The 22,016-nt window shown below is 37.5% G+C and overlaps 1 protein-coding gene across 11 annotated transcripts in view; it reads left to right on the top strand.

Annotated features, from left to right (window-relative positions):
* mllt10.L (MLLT10, histone lysine methyltransferase DOT1L cofactor L homeolog) overlaps positions 1-22,016 on the top strand; it is a 175,414-nt gene that overhangs the window by 90,939 nt on the left and 62,459 nt on the right. For 10 of the 11 annotated variants that reach the window (XR_005961721.1, XM_041565521.1, XM_041565523.1 and 7 more), the window contains 2 exon segments: positions 6,256-6,359; positions 7,272-7,365. Coding sequence is in view for 10 of the 11 variants with exons in the window: in XM_041565521.1 (XP_041421455.1) it covers positions 6,256-6,359; positions 7,272-7,365 (198 nt within the window). In the remaining variant the exon portion in view is untranslated. 11 annotated transcript variants of the gene reach the window in all.

The following is a 22,016-nucleotide window of genomic DNA, read 5'->3' as shown; positions in this document are numbered from 1 at the left end:
CTCAAGTTGAAAAACAAATTTTTCGTCCGGCGGAGATCGGTCGTTTGCTCGATCGGACAGTAAAAGATTTCTGTCGGCTGCAAGTAATATCTCTGCGTGTATTGCCGATCGTAAGATTTTCATTCGCTTTTGTCGGACATAACTTTTGTATGATAACTGTCAGGGGCAGAACATCGGCTGATCTGTTCTTTTACTACTTTATTTGATCTGAATGGTTAGCGGCAGGTCGGGAGATGGGGAAGTCTGATCGTACGATGATTCATACGATCGGATCTTTGCATCTATGGCCAGCTTAAGTAAGGAAAACTTGTGTTCTGCAAGTTTAGGTGTTTTTATGGCATTTAAGGAGCAGTGTGTCCTTTTATGTGGAATATGCATTTATAGAGAGGGAGTATTCACAGAATGTGAACACACTTTGGCTTTGGGATTATATACACATGTATTATACATGTGTCCGACCTTGTGTCTTGGTACAGGTATGGGACCTGTTATCCAGAATGTTTGGGACCTGGGATTATGGATCTTTCCATAATTTGAATCTTCATACCTTAAGTCTACTAGAAATCCATGTAAACATGATGTAAAAAAATAGGTGGGTTTTGCCTCCATTAAGGATTAATTATATCTTAGTTGAGCTCAAGTTCAAGGTACTGTTTTATTATTACAGAGAAAAAGGAAATCATCTTTAAAAATGTGGATTTGTATAAAATAGAGTCTATGGGAGACAGCCTTTCTGTAATTCAGAGCTTTCTGTAAAATGGGTTTCTGGATAACATATCCCACACCTCCAGCTAGATCTGCGATTGCTTGTGATCCCCATCCCAATGAAGCTTATCTCTTCCCAACACCACGTGATATCCACCATCTTCTCCCATCACACAATTTATCGTGTGCCCTGAATTTGAAGGCATCCTCGTGTGTGTGTTTGGCTTGCAATAAATGAAGGCACAGTCTAAATCCTCATGGATTTTATATTTTATCAAATTCCTTTTAGAAGCAATATGTGTATAGATTTGCACCGCACCCTTTCATAATGGATTTTGCAGAATGTATTCCTTGCAACATATTTAAATACATATTTATATATTCCGACTCCTTGTATAACATACTGTTTTGGTAGCCATGCTATATCATTCTAATTGGCTAATGTTATATTAGTAGGGATCCAGCACATAGTTGTTCAGCGGTAGGGAAAAAATACATTGGCTTGCATCAAAATAAAGCACTTAATGGTGAAGAACCCTGTTCACTTACAGACAAATGTATTTGTGTAAAAGACAAGTAAATGAGTTGATGTGTGGTCATTTGATATGAATCCTACACCTTGACTGACTATGTACTTATGACTACCTGGGGCAATTTTAACAGACCACCCTGCAATCCCATGAGATCATGCTTGCTTTGTCCAGACTAAGAAGTACTACTGGCTAGGGTTCATTTTGACATCTGTTCCATCAGGTGATTGACACGTTCAGTGCTGAACAGCCTAAAAGACTACAAAAGTCTGTAATCCGAGAGATAAAGCTTTTTGTGCAGGGATGACCCTTTGGGGGGAAAAGGGGTGTTTCTTACAATTTAGTGTCAGCTGAAATATGAAAAGAGGGTAAAGTTACTGTGTACAAAGGACAATGCTTGTTGCTGTTTGTACATGTGAGTGGGAGCTTTCATATTGCTTGCTACATTGTATGAGGGATGCTAGGACAACTAGGAGTATTATTTTAATAAAGATATATTATCAATATCCTATAAGTTCTTAAAGGGAAAATAATCTTTTTATTTTTTATTTTTTTATAATTTGCATAAAAATGGACATTCCACCCCATGCCTGGACTGAGAATCAAAACAGGCCATGTCATTTCAAGAACACAGTGGCCCAAACCGCTCACATAGCAGCCCAAAAAGCACCACACCAGCCCAATAAATAGTGACTGTCTATGGCATCTTACAACAGCCCCTCTGGCATTTGACAGAACCCACAGATTGCCAGTCCGGGATTGTTCCACTCTCTTAAAATTATAAATTACATTTTTCAGTTGCAAATGTGGTGGGGCTATAATACTAAGCTAGCCATACATACAGAGATCCACTCGTTTGGCGATCTGTTCCCTATATACACCCACCTTCAGATGGGTGATATTGGACTGATCCGATTGTGGGCGATTAGGTCCCAACAATCGGATCACAAGTAGGAGAAGTAGGAGAAAACGGGCGGTCGGATCGAAGACCACATCAATAAAACAATGCCGTCCAATCTGAAAGCTGGAAAGAGTCAGATTAAAAACAGAAATAATTAAACAACTATAAAAAGTAAATAATGAAGACCAATTGAAAATCTGTTTAAAATTATTTGTCCTATACCATAGTACAAGTTAACTTAAAGGTGAACCACCCCTTTAATGTAATACTACCAGTAAAACATGCAATCATTTGTAATAGGTAAAGACATATCATGGTCTGAGGGGAGGGGGGACCTCAGTGTTGGACTGGCCCACAGGGATACCAGGAAAACTCCCGGTGGGCCCAGGTGTCAGTGGACCCTCCTGCTGTTAAACATTTGGCTTATTTCATGGCCATTCCCTATTTGTATGAGAACAAAGTGGCTAAATAGGTGGAATAATAGATTATAGTATGTAAAGTAAAGAGACTAGGAGAATAGAGGTTGAGTGAGGAGAGGAAGAAAATAATAGAGAGTGGGCCCCTGGTCTGAAAACTTTTGGTGGGCCCCTGGTGTCCCAGTCTGACACGGGGGGGGGGGTTTATTTCACACTGTTCATTTATTGTTGTGTTGCTGATTGCACCATATGAAGGATGTTATGTTATATCTCATTTGACTAATGTAATTTACCCAAGGCTGAAATCACATATCACTCAGATGTGACAGATCCAGGTTTACTTTTACACGGTCCAGTGTGACTGAATGTGAAAATGTCATAGTACGAAATGACTTATTTCAGTTTGCATTCAACTGGAAGGCTATATTTATGTTGGGGTCTCAATAGCCCCTTTGAGGGTGTCAGAAAGTCATAATTACCAAAAGGGGCCTCACAAAGACTCCCTGGTTACAAATGCTAACACTTCATGCTATTCTCTGTATAGGTAAACTAGAGGTACAATAGGGGAGGAGGGGGATAAAAACCGGTTTTTAATTGATTAACAAGTTTTTTCATTGATTGTGCTACATTGTAAACATACCATTAAAGAAACAGTTCAGTGTGAAAATAAAAACTGTGCAAAATAAAATACAATTCTAATATAGTTAGTTAGCCAAAAATGTAATGCATAAAAGCTGGAGTGACTGGATGTGTAACATAATAGCCAGAACACAACTTCCTGCTTTTCAGCTCTGTAACTCTGAGTTAGTCAGCGACTTGAAGGGGGGCCACATGGTACATTTCTGTTCAGTGAGTTTGCAATTGATCCTCAGCATTCAGCTCAGATTCAAAAGCAACAGATATGACCCATGTGGCCCCCCCTCAAGTCTCTGATTGGTTACTGCCTGGTAACCAGGGTAACCAGTCAGTGTAAACCAAGAGAGCTGAAAAGCAGGAAGTAGTGTTCTGGCTATTATGTTACACACCCAGTCACTTCAACCTTTATACATTACATTTTTGGCTAACTAACTATAGTAGAAACATTTTTTATTTTGCACAGCCTATCTATTTACCCAGTTTTTATTTTTACACTGAACAATTCCTTTAAACATGGCATTTTTTTTATTAGTGCAGATCAAGGAGAGAATGTGATTGCATTTGTATACACAAAATATACAATGAGTATCAAATTGAACATGTTACATTTGCTTTAGGCAGATGGGGTTGTGAGTTAATAACAGGTGGCTTGTGGCTATAAAGGTATTTGCTCTTTTAATTACATTACATCTGAATCTGACGGATTTCTGTTGTTCTGCATTGGAATCTGCAAAGACATAAACTGCCCATTAACTGTTTTGCTTCCTTTGGATGGATGAATGCTACAACAACCCCAATTTTTTCTGGATTTTGTGTTTGTTCTGAAAGTTTAGGGTTATCATAGAACCATTATCTCCTAGAACATTTTTTGTGTCTATAGATTAGTGAGAACTACTGAGAGAGCTACTGGCAGAATCCTCCAGGAGAATACAAACAAGTCTTTTACTTCCTTCCTCGATGCGATTGATCAAAGAGGGAAGTCACCCAAGACATGATTGTAGCAAGGATACTTTCTTGTGAATTCTTCAGTTTTAATCTTCTCATGGACTTTCTTGTTGGCTTAGATATTTAGGAAGAATAAGATCTCTGTAGCCTATTGTAGTTCTGGGTTTTCACTAGGGACATCCTGATAGGTGGAAACCTATGCCCACTCTGCTTAAAGCTACACACACACACACACAAACCCGTTATCCAGAAAGTTCCGAATTACGGAAAGGCCATCTCCCATAGAGTCCTTTATAATCAAATAATCCAATTTTTTTTAAATGATTTTCTTTTTATTTATAATAATAAAACAGTAGCTTGTACTTGATCCAAACCAAGATATATGTAATTCTTATTGGAAGTAGAACCAGCCAATTGGGTTTATTTAATGTTTACATGATTTTCTAGTAGTCTTAAGGTGTGAAGATCCAAATTACGGAAAGACCCATTATCCGGAAACCCCCAGGTCCCGAGCATTCTGGATAATAGGTCCCATACCTGTATATATGTGTGTGTGTGTATATATATGTATGTATATAACAAACAAGGGAAAGTTGTGCTCACCACTAGTTTTTAAAATCATTAGGCGGTGGTGCAATGAGATTGTGACCACAAAAAACATATAGACAAATACAAGATTCCTCTGCACTCAACCCATTATCAATATATTTAAGACAGTCTTAAATATCTTAAATATATTGATAATGGGTTGAGTGCAGAGGAATCTTGTATTTGTCTATATGTGTGTGTGTATATATATATATATATATATATATATATATATATATATATATATATATATATATATATATATATATATATATATATATATATATATATATATATATATAGATTTCAACCACAGAGAGAGCTCACAGATATTTCGATTTGACAAAGTATTTTATGATCAAAGTCAAAGTAAACTTTATTGTCATCTCAGCAGTATACGAATACACAGTGAGACGAGACGACGTGGCTCCAGCTAGTACATATCACAAAAAGGCACTTAAAAATACACAATAAATATGTAAATTACAGAGCTAGGGACTAACGTTTCGGCCTATCCTAAGGCCTAGTACCGTAACTAGAGGGGGGGGGGGGCGGGACAGGCCCTGGTGCGTGACGCGCAGCCGGGCCCCCCTCCGTACTGCCCAAATTTCAGGGATTTCAGTGACGCGCTGCCTCAGGGGGTGCGGGCCCTGGCCTGCTCGCACCCCCTGCTCCTCCGGTAGTTCCGCCACTGCTAAGGCCTTTCTCAAAGTGGATAAATTTGTTGATTCTGTGAAAATGATTTGGTGAATGGGGGGTCGTTTTGGGCAATTTTATGCTTCCATCCAAGCTACAGAATATAATTTTCAAATTGCTTTAAGATTTTCCGATTGCTATACTGCTTTTCTAGATGTTAGTGCAGGTATGGGATCCATTATCCGGAAACCCTTTATAAAGAAAGTTCCAGATTTCAGAAAAAGGCCGTGTGCCATAGACTCCATTATAATCAAATAATCCAAATTTGTAAAAATTGTTTCCTTTTTCTCTGTAATAATAAAACAGTAGCTTGGACTTGATCCAAACTAAGATATAATTATTCCTTATTAGAAGCAAAATCAGCTTATTGGGTTTATTGTTTACATGATTTTTTAGTAGACATAAGATATGAAGATCCAAATTATGGAAGGATTCGTTATCCAGAAAACCCCAGGTCCCGAGCATTCTGGATAACAGGTCCCATACCTGTATTAAATACATCCAAGGGAATATTACTAATATTACCTAATAGCTTTTGTGGATATAAGAAAAATTGTACAGTTGGTTGTATAAAAAAAGCAAACTAACTCTCATATTGTTTCTCACAGTAAGATACAGTTTCCAGTTTAAAATTTGGTTATATTGATACGTTTTGCACTTAGGAATTTGAATGTGAGTTAGAGGAGACAGGAAGATATCCCAAACAACCCGAATTATGATATTTATCCCCGCAATTAACGCTATTTGCAGTTGACTTAGAACACAGCACTGAAAAGCACTTGCTGTATTTGAGACTAATTGTATTGCTGGCTCTGTGTTGTTTTGTTTCCCCTTATAGACTTGCTATATTTGTGATGAGCAAGGAAGAGAGAGCAAAGCTGCTACTGGTGCTTGTATGACCTGCAATAAACACGGATGTCGACAAGCCTTCCATGTTACTTGGTAGGTACATCCTAACTTCACATAGAATTTTGGTAACTGTTACCTAGATTCAGGAAGTTTGTCCTTAAAAGGATTCTGTCATGATTTTTATGGTGTAGATTTTATTTCTAAATTACACTGTTTACACTGCAAATAATTCACTCTACCATGTAAAATTTAATTCCTGAACCAACAAGTGTATTTTTTAGTTGTAATATTGGTGTGTAGGAGCCATCTCAGGTTATTTTGCCTGGTCATGTGCTTTCAGAAAGAGCCAGCATTTTAGGATGGAACTGTTTTTTCTGGCAAGCTGTTGTTTCTCCTACTCAATGTAACTGAAGGAGTCGCAGTGGGACATGGGTTTTTACTACTGAGTGCTGTTCTTATATCTACCAGGGAGCTGTTATCTGGTCACCTTCTCATTGTTCTGCTGATGGGCTGCTGGGAAGGAAGAGAGGGAGGTGATATCACTCCAACTTGCAGTAAAGCGTGACTGATGTTTATCAGAGCACAAGTCACATGACTAGGGGCAACTGGGAAACTGGCAATATGTTTAGCCCTATGTCAGATTTCAAAATGAAATATAAAAAATATGTTTGCTCTTTTTAAAAATGGATTGCAGTGCAGATATCTGCTGGAGCAGCACTATTAACTAATGGGTTTTTAAAAAAAAACAAAACAAGTTTTCCAGTTTGAGAGTTATTCTTACAATATGTTATTTACATTTCATTAATGCATATATGCAGTACTTTGGCCAGATTGTTCATCGTTAACATCAATTCCTGACCCAGTGAAGCAATCTTTATAGAACAGTGGTGTTACTATGGGCCCCACTGCCGTCTCAGCTGTGCTAGTGAAGGGGAAGTCTGGAATGGGGATCACGGGCTATATGGTAATTAGTAGAAAATAATCAGCTATCTCTTTGTATTGCAGTGCGCAGCTTGCTGGACTTCTTTGTGAAGAAGAAGGGAATGGCGCAGATAATGTTCAGTACTGTGGTTATTGTAAATATCACTACAGCAAACTGGTAAGCATTTACCTTATATGAGACACCTTAATGTAAATCAGTTCTATCAGCTGTGGTTGATGTGCAGATGGGAAAGATAATATTATAATCAGAGCTTAGTGATGTCATTTCTATCACATGACTCACTGAAACTTGTGTATTATAATAAATAAAGTACCCCCTGTTGCAAAATATGAGGATATTAGAAGTCACCTCGGAGTTCCATGACTTGTATAAAAACTCTCGGCCTTGTGTTTTTATATGGTCATGGAGCTCCTCGGTAACTTATATCCTTATATTTTACAAGAGGGTCGGTCTACTTTATTCACTATATAATACACAAAAGCTATGAATATGTTGTAAATGAAATAGTGAATAAAGTACCCCCTCTTGTAAAATATAAGGATATTAAAAGTTACCCGAGGAGGTTCATGACCATATAAAAACACGAGGCCGAAGGCTTCACATGACTCACTGAAATTTGTGTATTATAATAAATAAAGTACCCCCAGTTGTAAAATATGAGGATATTAGAAGTTACCTCCTTATATTTTACAGATGGGGTGCTTTATTCACTATATAATACACTGTATGGACGACCACAACTTTATGCTAGAAGTGTACAGATGAATAAGAACTTATTTTTCAAACACGGAGGTATACTGGCTGGGCCTAAAGGCACACAAGAGCAAATATCTTTTAAAGTCTGTCTTTTCAGAAGAATATTTTTCGCATGTGGCATTTCTGTAGTGTATATTTGGAAAATGACAGATTAAAACATCGAGTGTGCCATTTTTCTAATATTGGCTATTGCGGCGTTGTAGTATCTACTTAAGAAGTGATTTGTGCTTCAAGCTCTCCCACATTTTGGGACTTAGATCAATGTGTACATTTCAGGCTGAGGAAGTGGGCAATAAATAAATCACACTTAGGGGCCGATTCACTAAGCTCGAGTGAAGGATTCGAATGAAAAAAATTCGAATTTCGAAGTATTTTTTGGGTACTTCGACCATCGAATTGGTTAAATTCGTTCGAATACGAACGAAATCGAATGAATCGAACGAAAAATCGTTCGACTATTCGACCATTCGATAGTCGAAGTACTTTCCCTTTAAAAAAAACTTCGACCCCCTACTTCGGCAGATAAAACCTACCGAAGTCAATGTTAGCCTATGGGGAAGGTCCCCATAGGTTTGCTAACCTTTTTTTGATCGAAGGATTTTCCTTCGATCGTTGGATTAAAATCCTTCGAATCGTTCGATCGATCGAACGAACGTTTAGCGCTAAATCCTTCGATATTCGAAGTCGAAGGATTTCAATTCGAGGGTCGAATTTCGAAGTATTTTTAACTTCGAAATTCGACCCTTAATGAATCTGCCCCTTAAAATTGAATTTTAAATTTGACCGTTAATTGTAAATGTAAATATCACAAATGCATGAGAACAAAAGTGCAATGGTTGCTTGCCTATAAATATATATATATATATATATATATATATATATATATATATATATATATATATATATATATATATATATATATATATATATATATATATATATATATATATATTATACAGGTATGTTATCCGGAAAGCTCTGAATTACAGAAAGTCCTCCCACAGACTCCACTTTATCCAAATAATACAATTTTTTTTAAATTATATTTTATTGGAAGCAAAACCAACTTATTGGGGTTATTTCATGTTTTTTTTTTTTTTTTTTTTTAAAGAGTGCTTTTTATTGAGTTTTGCAACAATACAGTAAATGAAAGGAAGGAAGAGAAGAGAGAGTAGACTGGAGAGTAGGGGGTTATTAATGTTTACATGACTAGTAGACTTAAAGGGATTCTGTCATGATTTTTATGGTGTAGTTTTTATTCCTAAACGACACTGTTTACACTGCAAATAATTCACACTACCATATAATTTTATTCCTGAACCAGCAAGTGTGTTGTAGTTAGTTGTAACATTGGTGTAGGCAGCCATCTCAGGTGATTTTTGCCTGGTCATGTGCTTTCAAAAATAAATATAAAAAAATCTTTGAGAAACCGATTACAGTGCAGAATTCTGCTGGAGCAGCACTATTAACTGATGCATTTTGAAAAAAAAATGTTTTTCCCATGACCGTATCCCTTTCAGGTATGAAGATCCAAATTATGGAAATATGTTATTCGGAAAACCCCATGTCCTGAGCATTCTTGATAACAGGTCCCATACCGGCATAGCCATGTTTTTTTTTAATTGCTTAATCTTCCATTGACAAGGTGCACAGTATCTGCTTGCTGAAAAAGCTCAATCTCTCCAACATGCATTGTCGTGCCCTTTACACAACTATTATGGGAAGTACAGTAATGAGGGTGAATGAACTCTTAGGTTGCCATGGTACCCCAGAGAAAAGAGACCCATCAGTGGAAATCTGTTAAAAGGGACCTGCTGTCCCCCAATTTTCTGACATGTTAAAACAGTGGAACAATAAATGAAAGCCCAGCTAAAGCAGCTGTTTGATAACTTCTGGGAGCAAAGCTTAAGCCTCAATTCAGTATAGTCATGTAAAAGTGTATCTTACATTTTATAGCATGTCTTTCTGTAGTTGTAAGGGGTGTTTGCTGTCGCTCCTTCCTTCTTTATTGTCGACAGCAAGATGGCAGCACCAAGGGGAGACACGTGGCACGACGTGACATTCTGACGCCAATGCGTCAAAGTGAGCGGTTTCATGACAATCGCAACGTCGGCGTATGACGAAAATTGGCCTTTAAAAGATGCCAGAGCCCTACAGACTTTGCCCAATTTTAGGTTCAACTTATTGTGTTCCTGGGTGTCTTTCTAATGATTTGACTTTAATTCCTGATCTTGACCTCGGCCTGTTATATTGACTAAGAACCTTGCTGCCTGAACTGACCCCTGCCTGGATTTGATTTTGCTAACGTCTTAACCCCTTGCATACCGTGAACTGTGATTTGTGCCTACTGCTTCCTCCTTGGTCCGCACATCCTAATCTGAGCCTTCGGGCCCTGACAGTAGGCAGGCGGTCTAATAAAAGTGTGAGGCTGATTTACCTGTTGGGTAGTTTTGTTTATAAGAACCTCTTTGTTAAGGTGACTAGATGGATTCCTGTGTTCTGTCAACGAAGGGGGTTATTTATTCAGGTTACAGTTGTAGTTTTCACAAATATTTTAGTTTATTTTTTGGTCAAAACTCACAAAACCTCTAATTCTTCAAGATTTATTATACCCTGACCCTGGAAATAGCTCAAATCCTAAAATACACCATGTAAAACCTGTCGTGGTCATGTAGAAATCAGTGGCAGAGGTCTCTAGAACCATTTGAAGATGTTAATAGCCTGTATGATGTTCGAGTTTTTTTTCATAGGGTTTTGGCCAAAAACTCTAGCAATTAGAATTTTTTTTTTCACTGAAAATCCACAGACCAAGACTTATAAAAATATGTCTCTGATGACCAAATAAAAGTATGAGGCAGAGTCATAGAACCCTTAAGATTAATTCTAACATCCTCATATTTTACAACAGAGATACATTTATTATTTTTGTATACAGATTTATTCATCAATAAGCTCCTTTTTTAACAATTTTTTTCAAACTCAATATTCATGGTTTGTGTGTATTATACATTTGCCTTTTCCTCATTTGCTTGATTGTTCCAAAGATTCTATAACAGTATTAGTCTTACAATGCAAGTAGCACATGACACCTTTGGGTGATTTCAAGTTGATGGGAAGAGCAGGAGGCAACCCACTCGGCTAAAGGGCAATAAACTTTCAGGCTTTCCAGTGGCAGTTTAAGAAAAATAAGCTTTTCACTGTATACTTGGCAATTGCATCAGACTTTAACAGGATTTAACAGATATGGTTTCTATATAACAAGCACTAAAATATGATTCCCACGCACACAGTCAACCTGACAGTAATAGCATGGTGAATTCTAATGCTTCCTTAATTACATGCCCCTGGGGTATATTAGACTACATAGCATATTTAGTGTTTTGCATGATGAAGCAAATATTCTTCAACTTGTCTCAGCATCTGAGGAGAAGAAATAGAATTTTTGCACATTAAGCTATGCTCTTGTAGTTTCATGTGGCTCTGTGTTAGGATTAACAAAAAATAAACTCTGCTGCATATTATTTTGCCTCTATCAATCCATATACAAACAATACAAAAGAGCAACCATCAAAGTAAAGCAGACCAGAAATATTTAAATATATTTATTTATATTCAATTCTTTCATTTGCCCTTTTTATTTGGTTGATTGAATATTATTTATTTTGTGGAGTTTTTTTTTTCTTTAGCATCTTTGAAGGTTTTTCTGGTTTACGTTTAGGTTTAAGTCTAGAATAAGCCACTGTTGTTCCTGGCTGACCACACATTTCCTTGCCACTTTCCATTATTTTTCTGTTGTGCTATAAATCCATTACAAAAAGCCATCGGGGTTCTGACCTAGTAGTCAGGGGGTATAATTTTGTGTCACTGGGGAAACTAAAAGTGAGTAATAATGGTGTTCCATAGCATCAGTAGAGGTATATTTTCTAATAGCCTATACAGAGAGCTATTTTTCCTGGTGCCCTACTGTATTAACCACTATTTGGCATGAACCTGTTTTGTTGTCATCTTTACAAAACATTATTTTACATATTATACATTTAAGAATTAATTACAAGTCATATTTGTGGTGGCTTGGAAGATTTTAATTCATTCAGGTCATAATATTCATTATCTAGTAGTGGTAATTCTTTAGCTAATGGGCTTGGAACCATTTAATTATTAAAGTGGACCCGTCACCCAAACAAAATTATTCCAAATCCTATTTTATCATGTTAGTCAAGCAAAATGAACTTTAATTACACTGTGTAAATTATTTGAATATTGTTTCCATCAGTCTGGGAATTCAAAATTATAGCAACCAGGAAGGAGCCATTTTGTGGACACTGTTATTAAGGCAATCCTTACATAATCTCAGAATCTTGTTTGTGCACCAGGGGACAGGGACCCAATTCCCATCACCATGCACTGGTTACACAATTAAATCGTTAAGAGAGCTGGGGGAATGTGGGGAGAGCGGTGACATCTAGGAAGTGCTGAATGGAAAGTGAAAGTAATTGCTTCCCCCGCCTCTATGCCTAGGCATAGAGGTGGGGTAGGCAATATTTGATTGACAGCTGATATTTTTAAATGAGTTTACAACAGCTATGAATGCTTTATTGAAAAAAAGAAATTGGATTTCAGGTTTAATTTAAAAAGGACTTTTATTATACAGATTTTCATGTCTGGGTGACGGGTCCACTTTAATTTGACAGGCTTATTTAGCCAAACTAAACTGAAGAAGCCATTCCGGACAGGGCAGCCATCAGGGGGGGGACAGGGGAGAGTTGTAGGGGACCCCGAGGGTAAGGGGGGCCCAGTCACGCCACACTTACTTGATTAGCCGGGCCCCCCATCTGCTGCTGACTTGGGGAAGGCATGGACGTTTAAGGGGCCCTGGCCACCAATTTTCTCATAATGTGGGGGGGGGGCTGGCCACCTATTTTGGCCACCAATATTTTTTAATGGGGGGGCCCTGGCCACAAATATTTTTTTATGGGGGGCCCTGACCACCAATATTTTTTTATTAGCATGTGGGAACCCTATCCACCAATATTTTTTTTGTTTCTTACTTTGTGGTGGGGGGCGGACCTGTGGGGTGGGGAGGGCGGTTGTGTAGGTGGGGCTTGCGGTTGGTGCAGCCCAGGAAATTTTGTCATATGGGGCCCTGCGATTTCTGATGGCGGTCCTACACTCAGATGAGTGGTGAAATATTTTCAAGTTTATTTGATGTAGGCAAGGGCCACATTGGGACCGAAATCAGCTAGCTGAAAAAGCCTCCTCTCTTTTCCGCATTCAAAAGAACAGATTTCAGCTCAAAATGCAGAGACGTGTTCTTTGGCAAATTTCGCTGAGGCTTTAGAGCCGATTCAAGGCTGACATCAGAGCCGATTCAACGCTGACATCAGAGCCGATTCAACGCTGACATCAGAGCCGATTCAACGCTGACATCAGAGCCGATTTCAACGCTTACGAATGTGAAAAAGTGAGGAGGCTACTGCCCATGGTAGGGTTGAAATCAGCCAGTGTTTTTCAGCTATCTGATTCCGGCCCACGTGTGGACCTAGCCTTAGACTTTTCATTACTAGGCCGTGGATATTTGTTGTGTACTATTTGAAAACAACAGATTTTGTGAAGATCTAAATCTATATAGCAGTGATCCCCAACCAGTAGCTCGTGAGCAACATGTTGCTCTCCAACCCCTTGGATGTTGCTCCCAGTGGCCTCAAAGAGGGTGCTTATTTTTAAATTCCAGGCTTGGAGGCAAGTTTTGGTTGTATAAAAACCAGGTGCACTGCCAAACAGAGCCTCAATGTAGGTTGACAATCCACATAGTGGCTACTTAATGGCTAATCACAGCACTTATTTGGCACCCCAAGAACATTTTTCATGCATGTGTTGCTCCCCACCTCCTTTTTCTTCTGAATGTTCCTCAAGGGTTCAAAAGGTTGGGGATCCCTGCTATATAGTAAAGCGCCCCTATGAATTCATTTGTATGCCATTCTTGTCCTCCATTTTCCACTGTGCTTGTGTAGCGATTTGAAGAATTTTATATTTTCATATTCCCCCCCCCTTTTTTTTTTTCTGCTCTGGTTTTTTATAGAGAAAATGCAAACTGGGATTTAGTAGATCTTTTGACCAAAATTTAAGTGACTCTTCCTCTCACTCTCAGGATAAATCATATGAGAAGGAGAAAAACGTAAGTTTCTGTGGCAGCTGCACTGAACTCATTCTCCATCATCATGGATTGCTTAGTGTAGTCTTCCTAGTGATGTCAGCATGAGCTAATCATCATTCTATTGCATGTTAGACACACTCTCACACCCATTCACTGCGTAGCATTGTGCTTGTTTTGTTGTCTTTGAAATAAAAATAAAAAAACTTTTAAAGGGACACTTTCATTTTTTTTTTTTTTTATATCTGTCCAGTAAAGTGTTAATAGATGACTATATTATTTCCCTCTAGCCTTGTTTGTTCTGACTTCTATGAAGCAGTATAGACCAAGTGGCAGATCATTTCACTAATGTGCCTTAATATTACTTCATCATTTCATCATCATTTATTTATATAGCGCTGTCAATTCTATGGGATTCCTGATCGCACTGTGCTGGGGGGGCCTCATTATTATTAATTTCATGATGGAGGTTGAGGGCCGGTGTAAATTTGAAAACGGGCCACAATTGGCCCCGGGGCCGCACTTTGGACATGCCTGATTTAATGTTTACATGATTTTCTAGCAGACTTCAGGTATGAAGATCCAAATTACAGAAAGATCCATAATCCGGAAAGTCCCAGGTCCCATACCTGTACTGTAATGATTGCCCCATACCTCATTTGTTATCTTGATTTAAACAGTTCTCAAAAATCATTTAGGATGTAAAAGGAAGCTTTAAAATTGGCAATTGGGGAAGAAAGAATAAAAAGTAAGAAATAGTACATTCAGGTTAAAAATCTTTAATGTACTACATCCTAATCATAATATTCTTCTCAACTGACTCTTCTAAAAGACAGTGATTGCTTACCCCAACCAAGATTGATATTTGCAGTCCGCTGATCAAGCATAGCTTGTCTTTGACTGGCATATTGAATAATGAAGGGTGAATTTCTCCCGTTTAGCTTAGTGAAAAATTAGCTAAATCGTTTTTTGACACCGGCGGTGAAAATGCGATGAACATTAAAGTCAATGGGCACGTTTAATTGTCGCCGACGTCAGAATTGTCGCCCAGGGCGAAACACGGAAATTCGCTGCGAATTTGCGCCTGGTGAATTAAATTCAGCCATCACTAATATTGAACCATGCTCTTTTGACTGAATGTACCTTCAATAGGGCCCATGTCAGCATCTACTTAACCACAGTTTCCTATGTAACTCCTTTCAAACACCTTTCAAGAATCAATTCTCATTAAAAGATACAGGGTTCCTTCTCTTCCCATTTATCCAAAATATTGGGCAGCCGGTCTTGCTAAGAAACCGTATTCATGGTCCTGAGCGTGACAAAATGTAACCTGCCTAATTGACTCTGGGAAAACACTTTTAGGAAGTTAGCTAGTGTAAGTACACTTTGTATCTTTTATTTACTCAAGCGGTTGTTTCAGTTTGGCTCGAACGAAACGGAAATCATTCAATCCATTTTTTTAAATCCTGTTTTGTTTTTATTTTATTTGCTAGATTAGTTAAATTCAGCAAGGGTATTCGTTGATATGAAGTGTGTTGAAATGTAGAGACAAATTCTACATTTAGGGGCATATTTATCAAGGGTTGAATTTCGAATTGAAAATACTTTGAAATTCGAATTCAAAAAGACCAACCGAAATAAAGTCTACTTTTTTTTGGTCTAATAGGTCAGTTTTCTATCGAATTCGTATTCGGCTGAATTCGAATTGTTCGAATCGTAGGAATAGCGAATTCGATCAAATTAGATTTTTCAAAGTCCACCAATTGATTCCAGGTAGGTTTTAGGAGGTCCCCCATAGGCTAAAACAGCAATTCGGCAGGTTTTAGATGGCGAATAGTCAAAGTTGAATTTTTAAAGAGACCATGCATGATAAATTTCATTATTCGAATTTTCAAAATTTTTTCTAATTCAAATCAAATTTGGACTATTCCCTAGTCAAAGTACACAAAAAATAGTTCGAAATTAGATTTTTTTTTTTTCGTTCAAAAATTCACCTCCACCTTTGCTAAATGTAATGTAAAAATATATTACATTGGCAGTAACGTCAAAAATTTAAAAATATTTAAAAAAAATTGTTTGTATATAACGGAAAAAACCCCACTAAGAAATATCTAACTTTAAAATTGCAAAGTCTTTATTAAAAAATAACTTACCGAAAAGTTGCTTGCCCACCTCTTCAGAAAAGCGAACAGGGCGACGATCCATCGTGTGGCGCTCGATTTCTCCTCCCTGCCTTCTATAGGAAATAGCCAGGGGGAGAAATCGAGCGCCGCACGATGGATCGTCGCCCTGTCGCCTTTTCTGAAGAGGAGCGCAAGTGAAGTTTCGGGAAGTTATTTTTTAAAAAAGACTGAAATTTTAAAATGAAATATGTCTAGGTGTTTTTCTTTTCTTTATATACAAACAAATTGTTATTAAATTTACGTTACTGGTCCTTTTAAAGGCTCTTATAGCTTATTACAAGGCAATATCATATGCTAGTAAGGATTTTTTATTATCTGCGTGGGCTTTGCTTTTGAATGTTCGGTCATGTCCCAGGATGTATGAGATTGTCACAAAAGGTTTAATCTAGTCATAGGTGCTTGCATTAATACATGATCAGAATAGTAGTCACCTCATCCATATTCAGGGTATTTTTAAATCTTTGATGTTAGGGCCTCGAGGTGGATCTTAAAAATAATTTAAAAAAAAACTCACTCTCTCCACAGTGAACTCTGCATAAAGGAATAGTAACACGAAAAAATGAAAATGTTTTAAAGTAATGAAAATATCATGTACAGTTACCCTGCACTGGTGAAAACTGATGTGTTTGCTTCAGTTTCTATAAACTGTGTAGCAATGGGGGCAGCCATTCAAAGCTGAAAAAAAGAGAAAAGGCAAAGCGCATACCTCCCAACTGTCCCGTTTTTAGAGGGACAGTCCCTCTTTTGACAGCTTAACCCGCAGTCCCTCATTTGTCCTGGAAAGTCCAGTTTTTCTCTGCACTGAACAGCCAGAAAAAGAAACAAAGTTTCTACACTATATTTTAATTACTTATTTTTTGGTGTTACTGTTTCTTTTCCCAGGGTCCTCTTTCTGATTTATGACAATATAGTAGCAATTATTTCTATAATCATTTCTTAATTCTCCACTCTTGATATTTTTGCCTAACAAGCTAACCCCACATTTATTAGGAAAGCATACGGCCCATTATGCCATGAGGTTATCCACACAAATGCTGGACAGAAATCAACTTTTCCCTGAAATTCTGTTGCATTCCTAAAAATGCCCAGAGTAGCTCAACTACAGTGTTTGAATTGAATTTACGTTTTAATGATTTAAAAAAAAAAAAAAGAAATCCGCATGAATAACATTTCCCCTAATTTGCTGATTGATTCTTAAACCGTTTTCATTAGTACTGTTTTGCAATAAAGCCACACGTACCAGTGTGAGGTGTGTTGAACGGTAAGACAATTTGTTGAGCTTAGATCGATTCCTTGTTGGCATGTGTTTGTGATGGTGCTGGCAGCCAACCACTCGACAGTGGCAGCATGCCATGCATTTCACACAGAGTTTTAATCTTTTAATAAAAATATAAAGAGCATGACTAAATACTAATTTGCCTCCCTGCTGTCTTGCAAGTCGTCTACCACTTTGATTTAGTTAGCTCAGTGGAGAAGCTTTATCCAAATCGAGAAGCACTTGCTCTCGACTGTGAGGCTCAGTGCGAAATGTACAGTAAAATACATTTAATTTATAGCACGAAATAGGGGGGCGACTTAAAATGTCACCATTTAGCTTCTTAATATGTGTTTTTCCGATTGCAAGTCAGAAACCACGGAGCATTTGAAAAAAAAAAGCATCAGTATATTACAGTTTGTGGAAGAGCCGTTAATGGCCCTAAAAGCTTGTACTTTAAAGACTCCTATATTCTTTTTACTGGAGATGTTTCTAACGCCATGTCAGGGTGAATGAAGACTTGAGCATTAGAATATTTCTCATGAACTCCAGATATCTTAAATATTGTAAATGTAGATTGTCAGTAGTGCAGAACTTTAAAAGCCGTACCTGAAATTTAATACACATTTCATTTACTTTATTAAAATTATTTGTTAGCTTAAAGGGATACTGTCATGGGAAACATGTTTTTTTCAGAACGCATCAGTTAATAGTGCTGTTCCAGCAGAATTCTGCACAGAAATCCATTTTTCAAACGAGCAAACAGATTTTTTTTATATTCAATTTTGAAATCTGACATGGGGCTAGACATATTGTCAGTTTCCCAGCTGCCCCCAGTCATTTGACTTGTGCTCTGATAAACTTCAGTCACTCTTTACTGCTGTACTGCAAGTTGGAGTGATATCACCCCCTCCCTTTACCCTCCCCAGCAGCCAAACAACAGAACAATGGGAAGATAACCAGATAGCAGCTCCCTAACACAAGATAACAGCTGCCTGGTAGATCTAAGAACAACACTCAATAGTAAAAGCCAAGTCCCACTGAGACTGATTCAGTTACATTAAGTAGGAGAGATAACAGCCTGCCAGAAAGTAGTTCCATCTTAAAGTGCAGGCACAAGTCACATGACTGGGGGCAGCTGGGAAACTGACAATATGTCTAGCCCCATGTCAGATTTCAAAATTGAATTTAAAAAAAAATCATCTGTTCGCTGTTTTGAGAATTGGATTTCAGTGCAGAAGTCTGCTGGAGCAGCACTATTAACTGATGCATATTGAAAAAAAAAACATGTTTTCCCTTGACAGTATCCCTTTAAGGCCTCAGGTGTCTTGCTGACTTCTAGTACCGTATAATTGTAGGCTGCCCAGAATTTATAAGATTGAGTGGATCGCTTTGATCACAACCTCTTTATCTGATCTTTGTTCAGGTTTTACTTCTATTCTAAGGGCTATGAACCACAATACAATGCTCAAATAATATACAGGTATGGGATCTGTTACTCGGAAACCCATTATCCAGAAAGCTCAGATTTACAGAAATGTTGTCTCCCATAGACTCCATTTGATCCAAATAATCCAGATTTCCCTTTTCTCTGTAATAATAAAACAGTACCTTGTACTTGTACTTGAACTAAGATATAATTCCTTATAATTAATCCTATAATAAGCCTATAAAAATAATTAATGAAGACCAATTGAAGAGTTGTTTAGAATTGACCATTCTAGAAGTTAACTTAAAGGTCTACCACCCCTTTAAGTTTTTTTTTTTATTATTAAAAGAACTAGATAAAGATTAAAATAAAAGATAATGTTACAAAGCTTCTATGTCTATGCCCTGAATAGAAGCCATTACGACAGTTCCCTTAGTGGGGCTGCATTGATTTTGTGTGAATGTCTCTGTCTGTGCAGCTCCATTTCAAAAATTGCTTGGGATTTTAAAATATTAATGGTATGCTTTCATTTTAAACCCCTCACGTTGAAAGGATCCATAGTCCTTGAAGGGGAAGTTCACCTTTAAATTAACCTTTGAATGTTAACCATAGATATCATCTAAGTCAGTTGGCTCTGGGTGAATTTCTTTGGTAGCTTTAAATGATTTTCCTCCTGTTCTGCATTGCAGCGTCTAAAGCATGCTAAAATAGTAACATCGGACTAGTCCCTGGATCAACTTGTACTATGAGCTATCTCCCATAACCCTGTATTCCCTCACTTGCTAAAAAGCCATCCAACCCCTTCTTAAAGCTATCTAATGTATCAGCCTGTACAACTGATTCAGGGAGAGAATTCCACATCTTCACAGCTCTCACTGTAAAAAACCCCTTCTGAATATTTAGATGGAACCTCCATTCTTCTATTCGGAATGAGTGCTCTGAAGGTTATATTTCACTAAGGGGGAACTATCGCGAAAATGAAAATTTAATATTAGCTTCAGCATACTGAAGTAATAAACTTTGTAAATGTAATCAATTAAAATTTCTGTGCCGTTTCTGAAATAATTAATTTTATCTTCACTATTCCTCTCTCAGCATCTGTTTTTCCTCACTCTGTCTCATTTAGGAGTTGGGTCTCCGATGAATGATCCAATATATCTTATAGGGGGGATCCTTTTGCCTAGAAGATGTATTAGAGCTCACTCTAAGACATCATGTCTCTCTACATGCAGAATTTTGTGCAAAAGGCAGCAATTTTGTTTGTACTGGAATCCGTTATTTGAGTTAGCTTTCATCTGACACCCAACTGCTGCATGAAGACAGAAAGAAGAGAAACAGATGCTGAGAAAGGAATAGTGGAGATAAACTTGATTATTTCAGAAACAATGCAGGATTTTTAATTGATTGTATTTAGAAAGTTTCTTACTTCAGTATGAGGAAGCGTATATTAAATTATCATTGTTGCGATAGTTCTCCTTTAAGATGAAGGTCCCCTTTAACGTTGTGCAAGGCTGTAGCATGTTAATAAAGGGTTAAAGTGTTTCCGCTACGCACCTATGATTGTAGGTCCATGGCGATGCACGATCAGGTTTTAGTTCTTTGTTTTCACTGTATTCAGCTTTTCAAATGTGCCAGCTTAACTGATATATTGTGCAGATGGCAATCCATTATTTCTTGCCTGTCTTCTTGTGACTTTATTCACGTGGAACCTTGGGAAAATACAAACCGCCTCTATTATTGGAGGCATTCCCAAAGGTAACGTGAAAGATCATGTAGCTTGTGGTTATCTAAAAAGGGTTGGTGATGTAAGGAAGGTAAAAAAAAAAAGCCCCCGGGCTTCAAAATGGTTTTGCTCCGATTACCATTGAGAAGAAATGCTTTTCCTTCAAATCTGCACAAACGGATTATGAGCTTGTGGAATTAAGAGCACCTCTCCTTTCTGTTTGTTGCACTTTATTCTGTGTCATGTACAGGGTTTAGTGTTTATATTCATGCAATATCAGTGTAATGGAAATCTTCTTATAGTCACCACTTCTGCAAGTGTCTGTGTTTCTCCCAAAATTGAAACATGTTCTTACTGAAGCAGAGTATAAATCCTGCGTCTGGGTCTGTGGGTTTCCGCGTGGATAGATTCTCTTTATGGAGGAGAGGAATATTTGCTCTCAGCTGCTGCCCTTCTTTATGAAATTAATTTCCATCTGTAATCACTCTGTTCCCTGTTCATTAAGTGGTTTAAAGCATTTTATAGGCGTGTAACGGTTTGTTGCAGTTTACTGATTTCATGAGTGTTCTGTAAAACTGAAATTATGGAGTAATTTGAAAAAGAGTAAATTATAACAAGCATGCTCAAATATACTACTGTGCAAACCAATGCAATACTCTCTGTATAACCAGTAATTGCTATTTGGAAATTACTTAATTGAAAAATTATTATTTGTAATTCTCTAGCACATTTCCCTTCTGAAGGGGGCTAAAGTAGTAAAAAGCTGTGGTTTATGTGTTTGTTAGATTGTAATGTATAGCCTATCTAGGCATAGCAAGCCTAAAGTTGGTCAGGTTTTGCACTTTATCTCAAAGATGTGTCTTGGTTTAGATAACTTTTTAAAAGTTAACTTTTAATATGATGTAGAGAGTGATGTTCTGAGACAATTTCCAATTGGTTTTCATTTTTTATTATTTGTGGTTTTTGTGATTCAGCTTTTTATTCAGCAGCTCTCCAGTTTGCAGTTTCAGCAGTCTGGTTGCTAGTTTCCAAATTACCCTAGCAACCATGCTTTGATTTGAATAAGAGGCTGGATTATGTATATGAGAGGGCCTTTAATAGAAAGATGAGTAATAAAAAAGTAGCAATAAATGTGTAGCCTTACAGAGCATTTGTTTATTGATGGGTTCAGTGACCCCCATTTGAAAGCTGGAAAGGGTCAGAAGAAGAAGGCAAATCATTAAAAAAAAAAAAATGAAATTACAAGACCAATTGAAAGCTTCCTTAGAACTCACCATTGTATAACACACTGAGGGGCCGATTTATCAAAA

This window comes from Xenopus laevis, chromosome 6L (assembly GCF_017654675.1).
Source record: "Xenopus laevis strain J_2021 chromosome 6L, Xenopus_laevis_v10.1, whole genome shotgun sequence".
Classification (NCBI taxonomy): Eukaryota; Metazoa; Chordata; class Amphibia; order Anura; family Pipidae; genus Xenopus; species Xenopus laevis.
The sequence above is the reverse complement of the archived record's forward strand: the minus strand, read 5'-3'. Positions and strand labels throughout refer to the sequence as shown.